Source organism: Eriocheir sinensis, chromosome 29 (assembly GCF_024679095.1).
Source record: "Eriocheir sinensis breed Jianghai 21 chromosome 29, ASM2467909v1, whole genome shotgun sequence".
Taxonomy (NCBI): Eukaryota; Metazoa; Arthropoda; class Malacostraca; order Decapoda; family Varunidae; genus Eriocheir; species Eriocheir sinensis.
Window position 1 is genome coordinate 16,573,009 of NC_066537.1, and position 17,436 is coordinate 16,590,444.

Here is a 17,436-nt window from a genome sequence, read left to right on the forward strand (position 1 = left end):
TGATTGCATTTTCTGCATCATAAACGGAATCAGCATGATCTAACCCCCTCCCCTTAACATTAGCTGCCTTAATTTTGTGAATTAACAAATAGCCCCGGAAGGGCCCCAGGAGTCAGTTTAAACTTCATAATTCTCTGTTGGTTTAGCTTTCAATAAACAAAGTGTAATGAACAGGTCATACATGAGCTGGCTTAGTGACATGGCACCACTGTGTCAGGCTTCACCAGAAACCACTTAGCATGCATATTTTTTATCAGTAGCAGATCTAATTGTATTTCTACAGCACCATTCATGTAGGTAATTTATTTCTCCATCTTTTTCATACAAGTCAACACTGTTAGTGCCATTTTTTTGCATAAACTTAAGACTGTTTGATCTTCATTTGTTTCTTCCTGTACAACCATCCATGCCACCTCCACATAACAGATCCTCTGCTTCAGTTACTCCTACTATCTTATCCTCAAGCTTCTCCAAAAATTCTTGCTTTCCCTGCACAGGATTTCCTGTCTGCAGTGCACACAATCTAGTGCACAGCCGTAAGTAATTCTTATCCTGCATCACAGTCACTATATCTCACCCTTTCTGTTCTTCCAGTTCTTGTTTAATCATTTTCCCAGAACTGTTTGCATACCAGCCTCATAACTTGTACTCCTTGTCCTTAATACCTATAATGAACCTCTTGGAAGCAACAGAAGTCTACTCTTCCCCTTCCCAACTTCACCCCGCTACTCCTTGCCACCAGTGTTCCCACATTTACAACACGCCGATCTTACCTAGTTTCTCTAGCCTCTGTACAAGCAAGAGGTCAGGTCATACCTGCCCACATAAAGGCTGTCAGGGACTGAGTCGTGCTGCTGCTGTCAGACATTTTAAGTTCGAGTGGAACTGTTATACCTTAGATGCTGTTCCTGACAATCTGATACTAGATGCCAGCAGATACCAGCCAAAAGAATAATAAATTATGATTGGAAATCCTGATACTAAGCAACAAAAAACATGTAAAGCTACATTCATTTCAAACCATCAAGAGTTGTCACATGAAAAGAAGGAATATTTCAATGGTGTTAAAGTAATTTTGATACTGAAGGACTGACACGTAATAAAAGAAAAGTAAGATGTATAAAGGACCATGAAAAATTAGTTGGAGCTGAAGGCATGGGGCTAAGGTTACTAATAGCATACCCTAGCAACGAATTCCACCGCATGTCTCTAAAGCCTTCACAGCTTCAACATGCAAAGTATTATGGGGAAACCAAGGGAGTAGTGTCATAAAGATGTCAATGAGAACATGAAAACAAACTTTGGAAGGTGCAAACAAAACCATAAATCACTGGTGCAAGACTTGGTCCCTGGTTGTGGGTGGCAATGAAAGCGGAGGCATCAACCATCTCACTATTTATTGTTGTCTTGGTACAAGTCAAAGTGTGTTGTATACGTCAACTTGCTCATAATAAATATAAATGATACACCTCTAAAACAGTCTTTTTAAATTACATAGTAAAAGCTGGTGTAGCCCCGGGCCCGAGGGAGTACCGGCCCCTAGAGACGATCGGAGTGTTTAAGGAAATGCTCTTTTCCATTAGAATTTTCGTAAACACAACACAAATGCGTAGAACTTTATATTAAAAAAACTCTAGAGGAAACCTTGCTCTTCCTACACATTTGCAGCGCAGAGCACAGGGGGGGGGAGGGTTGAAGACAGAGCCATCCCCGCCCCAGCCCAGCACTGTGGTCGCCTCCCGGGGGCCCTCAGCCCGGGGCATAACGGGATGCCCGCAACCCCGCCCCAGGATGGCCGCCCCTGCCAGCACCAGCAAGCAGGGGCGGCCAGCCTGAAGGAGTACAGGGAGGAGCGCCGCCCTAATGCTCGTGACACACCTACGCCCCAGCACAGCCCCAGCAGACTCCGGCCCTCCAGGGAGCACCCGTCCTGCCGGGGCTGTGTGTGGCACACCTGCAGCTTAGCCTAGTGGGGAGGGGGGGTGGCAGCAGCAGCTGTCCACCTATAGAAGGGGCAGTGACAAGGTCTTGGGCTGCTCCCAGGGGAACTGCTCCCGCCCAAAGTGGCCATAGCAGGAGGTTTCGCTATAGATGGGGCGCTTCAGGCCAAGCTCCTTCACAATGCGTCCTGGCCGGAGGTCAAAGTTGTGGTTGACGATCTTGAGCAGCTGCTTGGATGTGTACTGTGATGTGCCATAATGGAAGATGCTGATGCTCACTGGCTCAGCAACACCAATGGCATAGGACACCTGTGTGAGGGAGAAGAGATCAGATACTATTGCTACCATAGTGCCTCCATGGTGTACTGGTTGGTTAGTTAGCAGCTATTACTTATGCCCTAAACTTTACTTCTTCCTTTATTAGCACAACAATTCTTGTCTGGATACCACCACACCTGACATTGTCATCATAATCATCACCCACATGCCCTGACGCCCCATAATAAGCACACACCTGTACGAGGCAGCGGCGGCAGATGCCATTCTTCACCAGGGACTTTGCCACCCAGCGGGCAGCATAGGCAGCTGAGCGGTCCACTTTAGTGTAGTCCTTCCCCGAGAAAGCACCGCCTCCATGTGCGCCCCAACCCCCATAGGTGTCAACGATGATCTTCCGCCCTGTGAGCCCAGCGTCACCCTGAGGGCCGCCAATGATGAAGGCGCCGCAGGGGTTAATGTGGTACTTGGTGTCGGCATCGAGGTACTTCTCCGGGATGACGCCCTTTATGGCCTTGTCCATAATCTCTTCACGCAAAGTGTCCAGCGTGATCTTCTCCGAGTGCTGCAACGACACCACCACTGTGTGGATGCGCCTGGGGATTGCCGCCCCGTTCCTGCACAAAGGTACAAATGTTAGTCTTGTGGGTGCTGCGGGTTAGCTTAACCCCTTCAACACAAGGACGCGTATACTGCGTCCTTGTGTGTCCCGTACCATATCCGAGGACTCGCATACTGCGTCCTGGCTCGCTGTAGCCAATACACAAGTTATTTTATCTCTATATTTATGCTTACATCTCAAAATTATCAATTAATTTAAGTTTCTTCATGTGTACCATTTAATTCTGCATGTTTTCATATATAATACATGATGATTATGTTGGGTTTATGGCTGAAAACTAGTTATATTCAATAGCGACATTTGAAATTTGGCGTGCGCAGCAGTCCCGGATACGACGCGGGGCGCCGTTTTGGGCCGGCCGTAGTGCAGGGGTTAACTATGGTCCTGTGCTCAAATGAATATTCACGTTTGGTCTGAACATCTTAAGAAAGAAAAAGTACCAAGGTCTGCATATTAAAATTGTGGATGCACGTGACTGTTTTAAAGGCGTCTTGATTTTTAAAGTAAAGTTTGTGTTGTCCTGTGACAGCTTTGCCTCAATAACCAGTTGTTGTAAGGACTGGCTTTGGTGAGGTGCTGACAGGAGTGGGCAAGCCAGTGTGGGGAAGGTGCAATAGCATCCATGTGAATGTCTCAAAATTACCATCTCACCAAACACCTTATCAGCTCCCTTAATGTGAGTTACATCACTCATGTTGATTCAGTTATTATTTAAGCTAGGGGTTAAACTCCTGGAGTGGTGGCACCGATTAACCATTTAGGAACACATTTTAAATTACATTATCATCAATAACAGTATTTTTCAAGCTTCAATTAAATGATGTTGGTGAGATTTTATTGTAATATTCTTTGTAAAATGACAGGACAGAATTGTCAAACACCAAAAGAGAAAGGAGTGGTAGCTATGCAAATGGTTCTGCATGGCCTGACCACTTAACACACAGTATGTCTACCATTTGTATATATAAATGTTCTTTATTTTGCACCAATTCCTGGTACTGTGCCTTTGATGAGTAAATATTTCCATTCCTTGAGTTCAAAGCTCAGTGGTATTCCGTGTAGAAATGGAGAAAGTATGTATATAAAAACACTTAACACAAAACTGCACACACACACACACACACACATCAAGGAAAGAGAAACTTACTCAAAGCAATATTCACAGGTGATCTGGGTCTTGGAATCGGGCCGGGCCCACCAGAAGGTGCCATCTCGGCGGAGCTCTGCAATCTTCTGGTTGAGGCGATGGGCCAGCACTACTGTGAGGGGCATGCACTCTTCTGTTTCATCAGTGGCATAGCCAAACATGAGTCCCTGTGGCGGAGAAAAAAGACTAAGTAAACAGCAATGGGCTGTGTAGTTTGTGGCGACATTATGTTCATCAAAGCTAATGAATGGCGATTGAATATGACAAAAGGAAAAACAATGTGGGAAATGTGTCAGGCCGAGAAGAGGCAGGGTAAGTACTATAAAAAAAAAAAAAGATGAATAATGCCCAAATGTTAAAACAAATGAACATTACCAAATGAAATTACAAAAAAAAAAAAAAAAAAAAAAATTAAAAGGAATGTTAAATGTAAGAATGAACGGATTCAAAATGCAAAGGAAGCAAACACCACTGCCAATTTCAAATAATGCAAGTTCAAACATTTCCCTGAACAAAGCTAACTGAATTTAAGCCTACAAAAAGCAATATAACTAATGCACAGGGAAGCTTCAAATAAGTCCATGGAAATAATTAAAAAAAGGCATATGAGCAAATGCACACAGGAAAAGCACATAAAACTGAACACTACAAAATTAATAGCATTAGTATTGCAGGACTAACATCCTCTCAGCTGATAAGTGATAAGAATACCACTTTGCTATGGGAGAGAGAAGAGAGAGAGAGAGAGAGAGAGAGAGAGAGAGAGAGAGAGAGAGAGAGAGAGAGAGCAAACCTCAGCAGCCACAGCTCATTATCTGATATGTTTCTGTTATAGATAAAGGTGGATGGGGGAGCTGCCAGGGCGTGTCAAGGTGACCCCAGGGACCACTTGGGAATGACAAACAGCTGTGACTGTTATTGACTTCCTTTTCCCAAGTGTGCAGAGTGGGGGAAAGTTGATGAAAAATAACAGAATAATTTTGTAAGAATTATTTGAGCCGGAGGAAGATGTACAAGAAAATACCTGAAGGCAGAAGACAAAAATTGAGGCTCATGAAATAGAAAAATATGCAGAACAAAGAAAATGCAAGGCTCAGGAAACAGGAGAAGGAAATAGCTTGGAGCAGGATAGAAGAAAATGGACAAAAGAAAAAAATTACACTGAGAGGATAAAACTCCTAAAATGAGATTTTGCAATACTTGCCTTGCGTGCATAAGATTAATTTTTCAGCATTTAATGACAAGCCTATGACTCATGCCATTCCAGCATGTGTGTGTGTGTGTGTGTGTGTGTGTGTGTGTGTGATGTACAGGAAATTAGCTACGACTCATTGTATCATTTCTGAGTCTCAATCAGTCTAGTTTTTAAACTCTTTGTCCAGGTTGCATCAGTGATTAATGGATCCGCTGGAAAAGCTATATTTCTAGGTAAATTTCAACCATCTCTTTTCAACTTCCTTTCATGTCCTCTAATTGGTTCACCAACCCATGCAAAGATCTTCTCTCAATTCTGTCTATGCTCCCTTCATTGCCCTGGACACTACAATCATAGCACTTCTCTTTTCTTTTTTTTGAGAATGGCAGCACCAATATTTCCAATCTCTTCTTGCAAGTTAAATCTGTCAGACCATCTGGGTTGCATTGCCTATCATGGTTATATGCTTCATTATATGTGGGGCCCACACTACTGCTGCTTATTCCAATCTCAGATGGATACATGGCACTATCAATGTCTTCATATCTTTGTCCATATAGTGAAATGCCATTTTCATTTGTTAACAGCTTATAACTCTGACAATCTCATTGTGGTGTTTTCAGGTAACTTTATCCTAAACCACCACTCCCAGGTCCCTCTCTTGCTTTTTTGTTTGTGGTGTGTGTGTGTGTGTGTGTGTGTGTGTGTGTGTGCGCGTGTTCCAAGGTGAACAACAATTGCTGTAATCATGAATCCACAGGAAAAATTCTGCAAACAAATTTAATCAATCAGGTATGTAAAGCCATTTCCTTAAGACAGCACAAGGAGCTAAGGACTAAAAACAACAGATAAATACAAATAAATAAAATGCTGAAAATTCAAAAAGCTACACAGCCAGCCATATGAATATTAGTTCAAGCACAAACTTCAGGTGCCCTGCACATTACTTCAGTCACGTGGAAAGCAAGGGCATATAATCAAGTAATGTTAAGCCTTCAAACATTTCTTAATTGTAAAGCAAATCATAAAATAATCAAACATTAAGTGAACCACATATAAGCCGGAGAAAAAATCTAGTTAAATGTGTGTAACTTCTGCTGCTTGGGAATAAATGAAGTCAGCACATAATCAAACTATCAAACAACGTCTAATTCATCATACATAAGCTGGACAAAATCTGGCTAAGGATGTCTTTCAAGGATTTCAAAATAGAAGTGGTGGACATGACACAAAGAGCGACAGGGGAAAGGGAGCCGAGGTAAGAGACAGGAGTACGATTGACCGGAAGAAAACTAGGTAACTTTGAGTTCACCTTTCAGTCCTTTCTGTTATCACAATTAATACATCATGTAATCATAATCGATTACACCTAATTTTATTGTAATTGTAATCGTGAAAATATGAAGTAATCATAATCGATTACATAACATAAGTAATCGCCCCATGTCTGAAATACAGAAGGTTAAAAAGACTGATAACAAGGGAATGAGAGATGAGGTGCAAAAGGTGTAACTTCCACTAATTAGAAATACAGTAGCTTGAGATGACTGATTACAAGGGAATGAGAGATGAGTGGGGTGCAAGGAATCATGAAAATCAATCTGGAGAAAAACTAGTTGAAGGTGTAGGGAACTTCCACTAATTAGAAATACAGTAGCTTGAGATGACTGATTACAAGGGAATGGGAGATTAGAAGTGCAGGAAATCATGGCCATCAATCTGAAGAAAACCTAGTTAAGATGCATGTAACCTCCACTGATAAGAAATGGATTAGTCTGAGAAGATAACAATGGATTGACGCAGGTGCAAGGAATCACGAAAATCAATTTGGAGAAAACCTAGTTCAAAATGCTTGTAATTCCACTGATAAGAAATACATTAGTTTGAGAAGACTGATAAACTGGGAATGAGAGATGAGGACGTGCAAGGAATCATGAAAATCAATCTGAAGAAATATTAATTGAAGATGCCTGGAACTTAATTTGATAAAAAGTAGTTTGAAAAGACTGATGAGGGGAAAGGAGATGAGGGGAAAGGAGGTGAGAGGTGAAGGAAATAATGACAACCAATCCATCAAAAAAACATCAATTCAAGGAAACATAGGCTGGAAAAAAAAATAATAGTTGTATCTTCATTCCACTGACTAGAACTAAGTAATGGGTATGATACATTAGAGGACAAGAGGAGATGAAGTGAAGGAAGGCACAGGAAAACATGATCCACCAACTAGACATGCTGGCTAAATATAAACCCAGACCTGGCAAGTGTTAGGGGGTGAAACACATGTGGGGGGGGGGGGGGGAGAGAGAGAGAGAGAGAGAGAGAGAGAGAGAGAGAGAGAGAGAGAGAGAGAGAGAGAGAGAGAGAGAGAGAGAGAGAGAGACTCTTCACATGAGAAAAAAGACTTGCATGCTGCTATATTAAAGAGTGGATTGATGTTTTTAAAGCAACTTCTTAAAGCAATCGAATTAATAAGTATTAACACAAATTGCATCATAGGTAAGGAAAACTAAAGGAGAGAAAACACACATAGTTCAGAGGTAAGAAAACAACGGACTCAAGATAAAAACAACTATAAAAGGAGAGTTGTGATATCTAATATTGGATGAAAAAAAGCACTGATAAAGATCAGAGTTTCAAGAGGCAACAAAATAATGCTAAAAAAACATTAAGATAGGACCAGATAAAACATAGATTAGTTGTGTAACGTTTCCAATCACTAGTAGCATAGAGACATGACTTTACAGGGAATATCTGTTAGGAAGGACAAAAAGACAGACCAGATATGGGGAGGAGGTGAGGTGATGGAGGAGAAAGAGGCAGGCTATTTGTATACAGACACAATATAAAAAGAGTGAGAGACATAAAAGGAGGAAGGAGCAGGCTGAATACAAAAGAAGGTGTGAGGGGAAAAGGGTGATGGAGGGATTGGATGAGTAAGGCAGGACAGAGAAAGAAGGCTGGTAGGAGGGCTCCTTCACCTGGTCTCCTGCTCCTATGTCATCCTCGTCGCGGCCAATGTGTACCCCATTAGCAATCTCCACACACTGTTGCTCCAGGGCCAGAAGAATATTGCAAGTCTTGTAGTCAAACCCTGCGTGACAAGACAGAACCCATATGTGTCAAAACAAAAGCAGAACACCAAACTGAAGAATGCGTGTATGCGCATGTGTGTAGTAGTGAGGGTGTGGGGTGTAATAAGGCTGCGTGTGTTTTTAACTCAGGACATCGATAAGAGCAGTTACTTCCCAAAACACACGTGTATGAAGGCTGGAAGGACAATAATCCATGACAGACAACAGGTGACTACGCTGCATGGAAAAAAGAATAAAGATGAAAGGAGTAGACTGAGGGCTGCTTAATCTTCTGTGGTTGGAATCCTGGGTTTAGTTATGTTCATACTAGAAAATGGGATGGATTTCCTTTGAAATAAAATTTCATGTATGGACTATCAGACCCAGTACACTTATTTTTGCCACAGTTGAAGAGGTTATTAGTCAAGATACGTGGCATGCAAATATCCTATTATCAAAAGCATATGATCAATATCCAGGATCTAACAGGAGAGTAAGCAGCCACTTATTCACACACTTCATCACATGCATTGGTGGTGGCACTAAACATGTTTGGCTGCATGAGTGTTTGAGAGATGGGTCTCCATTCCCACCAACCAATGAATGTCAGGTCTTGGTTTAGAAGAGTTGTCTTGCACCAGTCATGTTCATTTTAAGTTTCCTCTGTCATGTCTCATGCTTACCTTGCAAGTATTAGTCGGCATCCTGATAGAATTTCAAAGGAAGTCATCCTGATTAAGGTACTTGTTGGGCTTATGCTCTCCGTTAGTTAGTTTATTTCAGTTAAATTTGTGTGCAGCATGATTCATGATATTTGTTTAGAGTGAGTTTGTGGATAAAAAATTAAAGCAGACAAACATACAAACAATACCAATACCACCACCACTACAACAACTACAACTACTACTACTACTACTACTACTACTACTACTACTACTTTCACTACCACCACCACCACCCAAACCCAGATCAAACATGTCCCCCATATAACCAAACATGCATCTGCCTTCCCAGTCCCCTCCCGCACTCCAGAAACAGGGAGGCGAGGGAGGGAGGGGCAGGATGAAGGAGTCATCTACCTGGTCACCCGCTCCCACATCCTCCTCGCTCCTGTTAATGTGTACACCGGTGGCAATTTCAGGAGACTGCTGTTCCAGGGCCACCAGCAGGTTACAGGTTTTGTAATCGAAGCCTGTGGTGGGGCAGGAGTAGAAGGTCCCTCAAACAACACCCTTATTTAACACAGTTCTGCTGCCTCAGGTCTCCTCTGGGCTTATAACTGTCCCATTCTCTATTGCAAGACTTTGATTTGCATTTCCTCCATTGTCTGGTTTTATGGCATTTGTTATTGTTCACACAAAAATCAATCCTACTTCCTTTAATGAGATATGTAAAAAAGATTTCTTTTGAGTTGAATATTATTTTCAATGTTATCATTTTCTGAAAAAAATAATCAATTATAGTTCTTTACACGAGTTGATATTGCTGTAAGACATCTTAAATTACAGATTTTCATATCAATCATTGGAAAAGTGAAATTTTCTGACAAAACACCAAATTACTAAAGCCACAAGACACCATAAATGGACCGTATTGGCTATCCAGCGGCAACTCGAAGACAAGAACTGTTTTGACTTAACTCGATTCCTCTTTTCTATTTCGGAAAAAAATAATACTGGCTGTTGTTTTGAGCCAAATGTCCAAGCGTGGTACCTGCTAATAGAAAAAAAATTTATTTACCCTTTGCTGGTAAGGTTTTAAGGTTTGTGTCTGTGTGGTATGTGTGACCACTGAGGGGCGAATGTGCCGCGGGCCGCAGTCTCCTAAGCAGCCCAAACAGGAAAAACACAGCTTGGAGGTTTTGTATTATTTTTTGCCCAGGGCTTTATTTTGTTCTCCAGCAGCTTAACCCCTTCACTACGGCCGGGCCCAAACAGCGCCCCGCCCCGTATCCGAGATCACCGCGTGTGCCAAATTTTGAATGTCGCTATTGAATATAACAAGTTTTCAGCCATAAACTCTACATAATCATCATGTATTATATATGAACACATGCAGAATTAAATGGTGCACATAAAGAAACATAAATTAATTGATAATTTTGAGATGTAAGCATAAATATAGATAAAATAACTCGTATATTGGCAAAAGCAAGCCAGGACGCAGTACGCACGTCCTTGGATATGGTACGGGGCACGCAAGGATGCAGTATATGCGTCCTTGAGTTGAAGGGGTTATCCGAGGACGCCATATACTGCGTGCACGTACATCCGAGGACGCCATATACTGGCGCGCTTTAGCCAATATACAAGTTATTTTATCTCTATATTTATGCTTACATCTCAAAACTATCAATTAATTTATGTTTCTTTATGTGCACCATCTAATTCTGCATGTTTTCATTTATAATACATGATGATTATGTTGAGTTTATGGCTGAAAACTTAAATATTCAATAGCGACATTTGAAATTTTGAGCGCGCGGCGATCTCGGATACGGTGCGGGGCGCTGTTTTGGCCCGGCCGTAGTGAAGGGGTTAAGAAGGATTTAACTAGCCGTTAGATAATTGTTAGTAGCTATTTTGACTTCTGGTCTTAAGATAAGTGGTTTACAGACACCCTCTCACTGGAGAGGGCGTCTGTAAATCACTTATCTTAAGACCAGAAGTCAAAATAGCTACAGGTGCTTAAACTAACAATTATTTAACAGCAAGTTAAATAATTCTTAAGCTGCTGGAGAGTAAAATAAAGCCCTGGACAAAAAATACGAAACATCCAAGCTGTGTTTTTCCTGTTTGGGCCACTCAAGAGACTGCAGCCTGCAGCACATTCGCCCCTCAGTGGTCACACACACCACACACAGACACAAACCTTAAAACCTTACCAGCAAAGGGTAAATACATTTTTTTTTTCTACCAGCAGGTACCACGTTTGGACATTTGGCTCAAAACAAGACAGTATTAATTTTTCCCGAAATAAAAAAGAGGAACTGAGTTAAGTCAAAACAGTACTTTCTCCGAGTTGCTGCCGGATAGCCAATACGGTCCATTTGGGACTGATCAAATTTTTCACCAGTAAAATTGTGACTGGCAGGAGTGGTGCAGATCAAGGTCTTGTCGTATGAACACAAAGCTTAAAAGGGTCAAATAAATCGTGGTCATACAACAGCATAGGGACAGAGGTGCATTAAGGACAGGATACAGAGTTCTTAAGATTTTTTGCCCCCTTTCTTTTACTTTCTTTAGTCTTCTACATTTAAATTCTAACCATCTACACCAAGGGCCTTCCTTCCTGAATCAATGTCATTCCATTCACCATTTAGTGCAATTTTGAAAAAGATTCCTCCTTTATGAGAAGTCTCCTCCCCTGTCACTTCAGCCCCTACTCCATTCTCTCCATTCCCCCCTCCTTGCTCTTTTTACTCCATGTGACTTGCACAAGCAATTTAGAGTTGGGAGGATCAATATTCAGGTCTACAGCTGATCAGAAAATTCAATGCAAAACTCATGTTATAAAGGAATTACTAATTTGGATAAATGCCAAGAATGGGATCACAAAGAGAATATTTCCTGCTGATGCATCTACACCCTTAGCAGTTTGTGCATGAAAGGGAAGGGTAAAAGGGTGACACTAGGCTAGCATCTATGCTAGGTGGTGCACTAACAAGCAGGTCTTGCATGCATTAAACTTGTACCTAGGAATATCCTGCACTAACACCATAACTACAAGCTTCATATTGAGGGCAGCTGACAAGTGTAATGCCGGGGAGTGACTGCATTGCTTGGATGCTGTGTGGGACCTATGAAAGCTTGAAGTAGAGGCAAACAGACCCTCGGCAACCTTGCCTTCGAGATAAGGCATGTTCACAAATTTACACACACCATTCCAAGCAGGATAAAATTACATTAAATTAATAAATTGAGGTTTAAAAAAAATGCTACCTACTGTCAAAATAATGAAGTATATCAGCCTTCATTCTGACAATAATTTATCTTCATACTCCAGCTACTATTCCTGTTTTTTCCTGATATGACTAATAACTGGAATGGTGCACAGAAATTGGCAAACAATCTAACACTTACATTTGGGCAATCCACGCTTCTATACATGGGGGGCTGACACACTCAACTTCAAAATACACATGCAATTTCAAGGTAAAGGAGCAAAAAATGTACCTACCAGATGCCTTTTCGATCATTTGGGGCATCCATTCACTGTCACTACACACTGCTACTGAACTCGCAACCTTGTCACAAGGTAAACCTTCTAATTTAAATATAAAGCTGTCTACCTTACTTATAATTATGACTATGAACTCAATCTTTCACCAGTCTTAGGAAATTCTTAAAACTTTAAATCAAATTATCTGAGCTTTCATTTCTCAATCCCAATAAAACTCATTTGATTTACTCTTAGCAATAAACCAAAGTTCTGATAACTTTCAATCTCAAATGACCCTTTCTAACTAACCCAGTAACACCAAACTGCCTTCACCTTCTTTCATTGTAAGCCAATACTGTTGACTTAAAACATACAGCTACAAGAAACAAATTACTTAATACTATAATATCCAGAATAATCTCTCACCCCAAGGAACCCACTCATGAATCACCCAGACCCTAGACCCCAGACCACAGCCAGCCTTATACTCACCCTTGTTGGAGTCATCATATCCAATTTTCTTAATGGTCTCTCGCACAACCTTCTGGTAGTCAACATTGGCCTTGGATGTGATCTCTCCACACAGCAGGATCATGCCAGTCTTGGTGCATGTCTCACAGGCCACCTATAGAAGGGAGGAAGCAGGTGGCATGAGGTGGGCTGTGTAGCAAGGAGGGGGTGGGGTGCAATGAGGGATGAAATGTCATGCGTGATATGAGGAATGGTGTTTGGTCAGGGTACACTGTGTGATATTGGGTGTGGTGTGTGGTTGGAATGAGGTGCAATAGGTTGAGATGGCCCAAAACAGGTATAGTACAAGGTGTGATGCATGGACAGGGTGCAGCCTGAGGTAAGGGTGCAGTGTAATAAGGGGTGTGAAGTGTAGTAGCATGGGAAGATGGAAAATAAATAAAATAATAAAAGTAATATTAACAATAACAACAACCCAGCTTAAAATGCCAAAAGATTTAGCAAGAAAAGGATATACAGAAATCACCTGCTTTAGAACTGGATTGTGTTCTCAGAAAAGTGATCATGAAGTGAAACAAGTAACAAACTTAAGTTACATTTATAGATGCATTCCTGGGCTTGCTTATGAAATTAACTAAACCCCCTGTGTAACAACAATGTTTAATGAACTTCCTGTATCTAGATCATTACCGAGGTGAATATGAACACATACTACCTGTACCTTTGCATAAATAAATAAATGAAATACCATAAAGGCTGAACTCATAAAAAAGTGAGCCAGATGAATCGTAATGAGCAAAAGTAATTAAAGATTGACTATCGTAAGAGTGAACCATGAAAACAAACCATCATAAAGTGGGAGATCATTAACCTTAAACACCCTTAATATAGCATTCCCCCTTACCTGTTGAAATGTCAATAAAGCACAAAAAACCTACACCCATACACGTTTTCCATGACAAGACTATTCTTTACCATAAACTATGGCCCCAAAGTTTACAGACAAAAGGGACAATGTTATGCACGCAGTGATTAAAAAGAATATCAACATTTTTCTGCATTTCATGACAGCCATGTACAGAATCTAATAAACAATCCCACACATGTATGTTGAAAGGTACAATTCACAAACAATTAAATGACAATCTTACCTGTGACAGTTAGTAAACAATCCCCCTTACAAATAATCAAACAATCAACATAATCTTACAACTGACATTTAGCAAACAACCCATTCAGGTACACTATAATTTAGAAAAAAAAAAGAAAAAAAAAAGACATGTTACCTCACACTTGGTTGACACTCCTTAATAATGGGCAAAGGCGCTTGAAATCAGTGCTACGCTCCCCTTTACTCTTAATTTACACTCAACTCCCTTCCCCTTATGTATATACAGAAACTTTGGATGAAAATAGAAAATAGAAGGAAAGAAAAGCAGAAAACAAGAGCCCCTGAGTGAAAGACGATATCAGGGGATGCCATTACAAAGGCGAAACTCCCAACCATGAACTAAACTGAACTGTCACTTAAACAAAAATAATAAATAATTTAAAAGAAAAAAATGTATTCCCTTCCCTTTATGCTGCACCCACTCATCTACACCACAACCCATCACTAACTTCTTTAACAATAGAATCCCTTCCACCCCCACCCCTGCCAAAACATGTAAATGAAAAAATAAACACTGGCAGCCTCCACTAACCTTGGCATCTGGGTCAATCTTAAGGTGAGCATCAAGCACTGCGTCGCTGACCTGGTCGCAAATTTTATCTGCAAGAATAAAGAGGCTTTGGTTAGTGCAGTGTTTGGACTCCCTGGTCTTGTTATGAACTATGGTCATGACCCAAGTGAAGGTCAAGGAAAACACAGGAGGTATAATCATGCTGACTTTCCTTTGTCTGGCTGTGATCTAAGTTCTGTTCTATCAATAAATGATGAAAAACTAAGTTGCAAAAGGAATGTACGTCAATGTACTATCATGTTAACTTTGCATTTGATTTGCTCTTAAGTCAGTTTAGTTTATGCAATTTATAGCAGAAGAAACAGCAGATGGGTTGTCACAGCATCATAAGTAGGTGAACCATTGTTTATCTTAGCGGTCACTGAGCTAAACAATGGTAACATCATTTCTACCCAGGATTCATGTAAAATTACCAGTAAAAATTGAAGGTAAAGTAAACACACGCCTTGCTAGAGTGAAAACAAAAGGGTGCCAGGAGGCCAGACACGAATGTGGGTGCCAACAAGGGTACAGCTCAGCAGGCAGCTTGGCACTAGCCTGGCACTGGGACTGCCAGACACACCTACGGCACTTCCATTGCCTTACTCCCATTCACAATGCAATCAAGCAGAGCATAAGAGAGGGAGGGATGAGGGAGGGAGGCAGGCACCCATGGCACCCGTCCCCGCCCACCCATCATCCACAAGGCACCCGCACACCCAAACAGTGGCAATCTTCCATACTAGCAACTGGCACTCACTCTCACTCCCTCACGTTCACTACACCCGCCATTGCGTCATGTGCTGGTGCCAGAAATTCGCGAGGGCCATAACACCCCGTCATGGTGAGGCCGACACATCACGCTGGGGAATCGATACCACCATTCCCGAACTAAAATTAACCCATCACTATGTATTTCCTCGTCCCATTTGGCAGTGGCGTATGGCCTGCGTATATAAACCAGTGAGCATGCGTGCCACGTGAAAGAAATGAGCTATTTTGGCGTACAGCAGTAAAGGAAGTCAATGTGCCTTGGAGTGAGGCGGCGCTGGCGGGCGTACGATAGCTCAACACTCTTGCTTATCTCCACTAATCCAGGACCCACAGGACACAACACGACTCTGAGGGAACACTGGCACCCTGGATAAGGAAGTCCTCACAAGAAGGGGTACTGATATAGGCCGTGAAAACATTTAATACAGAGAGGATAAGTATAGGCCCGCCACACAATGGGGGCACCAATCATATAATCTCCACAACAATTTTATCTCCATTAATCCAAGGACCCACAGGACACAGCAGGACTCACGACGGGACACTGGGAGCCTATATATGGAAGTCTTCAAAGGGGGTGATTATCAAGGGCGCGAAAACACTGAGGGAGATAGGACCGAACATGTAATCTTTAAACACTTATCTCCACTAATCCAGGAACAGAGAACACCACACTCACGTGAGGACACTGGCACCCTAGATAATGAATTCCTCACAGGGGAGACTCAACCAGGAGGCGAGAACACTGAACACAGGGGGGGAGAAATACCGATAATCTTTACAATATACACTTAATAGATAAACATTTAATTTCAAAGCCTCCCTCTTACCTGGATGGCCCTCCCCGACGCTCTCGCTGGTGAAGAGGAAGGTCTCCATGTTCTCACACTCCCTCACTCCCACCCCCTCAGCGTGGCCGTTAGTGTAGGCTGCGGCGGACTCGGGCATGGCGGCGCTACTCCTCCCGCTCCAACTGGTGTAGTGGAAAAGAGGCAGACTCCGCTCCTCCACCGCCTTTTATAGGAGAGCTTGAGTCACGTGACCTGCTCTACCGCGCTGTGGCTCTCTGTCGCCCACTCCGCGGCTCCCAAACCAGCGAGGGAACTTTAAACCAGGTGTGAGGGGCGGCAGGTGTGTGCTGGGCTTGTGTCTGTGTGTTCTTGTGTCACCTGTGGAGGCTGGAGGATGGGCCTACTACTGCTTGTTTAGTCTGTCCTGTGGCTGTTGAAGGAGTGAGGGAGAATGGCCTGTTCTCCCCGTATTTAAAGCAGCCCCGTTACCCACAAGTCTCTCCGCTCGTAATCTCTCCGTAACATACACACGCACGCACACGGTTATCTCGAGAGGTGGGGTTAGGGGGGGGGGCGAGGCGGAGACAAGAAGGACGAGGATGAACAGAGAGCAGGTGAGATCGAGTAGGGAAGCGTGCCGTACTTTACCAGGGATAAGTTGACCTCCGACCGGCAGATCCCTCCCTGGAGCCCCATCCGTATTCATTCCGCAGACGCTTCCACCTCACGTCAACTATTTCCAAAGGCCGAAAAGGAGATTAATCAGATTTTCATGAGTGTTTTCCACGTTCATGGTAAAGAAGAAGGGTTAAATTACCACCAGGGCCATAAAAGTACCTCTGGAAGTGCCCAAAACTCTTATAAAAGCCTTGTCAAATATGTGCGCTTGTACGATCCCTAAGTTGGGTTGGGGGAGAAGTGGCAGCGGCGTATGTGGCAGTGATAGCGAAGGGAAAGTATAATGTGAAGGGTGGCCGTGCATTTGAAAGCAAGTGTGTGGTTCTAAGGACATTGTAAGTGCCAAGTTTTAGTGCCAGTTCGACAGAAAAACACCGAGTCATTGTAAGCGCCCAAACCAAACTATCTTCTCCACAATGATCTTTTAGTTCTTCTCAATACCAAATACATTAGTAATAAATAGATGTCCGGTGTCCTAAAATTTCCTTCTCCTCTTTATATATCAACGCCAAACACTGGAGCTACAATTAATTTTCGTCGTATTTTGTGTTCGGTTGAGGAGCTTACAAACTTCCTGTATTGCTTT

At 42.3% G+C, this 17,436-nt stretch overlaps 1 protein-coding gene and 1 long non-coding RNA gene across 3 annotated transcripts; one reads left to right on the forward strand and one right to left on the reverse strand.

The window, feature by feature from the left end:
- Positions 1-1,380: 1,380 nt before the first annotated feature.
- Positions 1,381-16,616, reverse strand: LOC127005182 (S-adenosylmethionine synthase-like). 2 transcript variants are annotated; one of them, XM_050873860.1, is made up of 7 exons: positions 16,212-16,616; positions 14,590-14,657; positions 12,908-13,040; positions 8,162-8,274; positions 3,986-4,152; positions 2,455-2,833; positions 1,381-2,249 (listed from the first exon to the last, which is right to left on the reverse strand). In XM_050873860.1, the coding sequence occupies exons 1-7, from the start codon at positions 16,327-16,329 to the stop codon at positions 2,004-2,006; spliced, it is 1,224 nt and encodes a 407-aa protein (XP_050729817.1). In that variant the 5' UTR covers positions 16,330-16,616; the 3' UTR covers positions 1,381-2,003. The 2 variants fall into 2 exon arrangements, with proteins under 2 accessions (XP_050729817.1, XP_050729816.1); XM_050873859.1 differs by lacking the exon at positions 8,162-8,274 and adding an exon at positions 9,334-9,446.
- Positions 4,159-7,300, forward strand: LOC127005183 (uncharacterized). Its single transcript, XR_007758366.1, has 2 exons — positions 4,159-6,677; positions 6,754-7,300. It is a non-coding gene; the product is annotated as an uncharacterized LOC127005183 (long non-coding RNA).
- Positions 16,617-17,436: the final 820 nt, after the last annotated feature.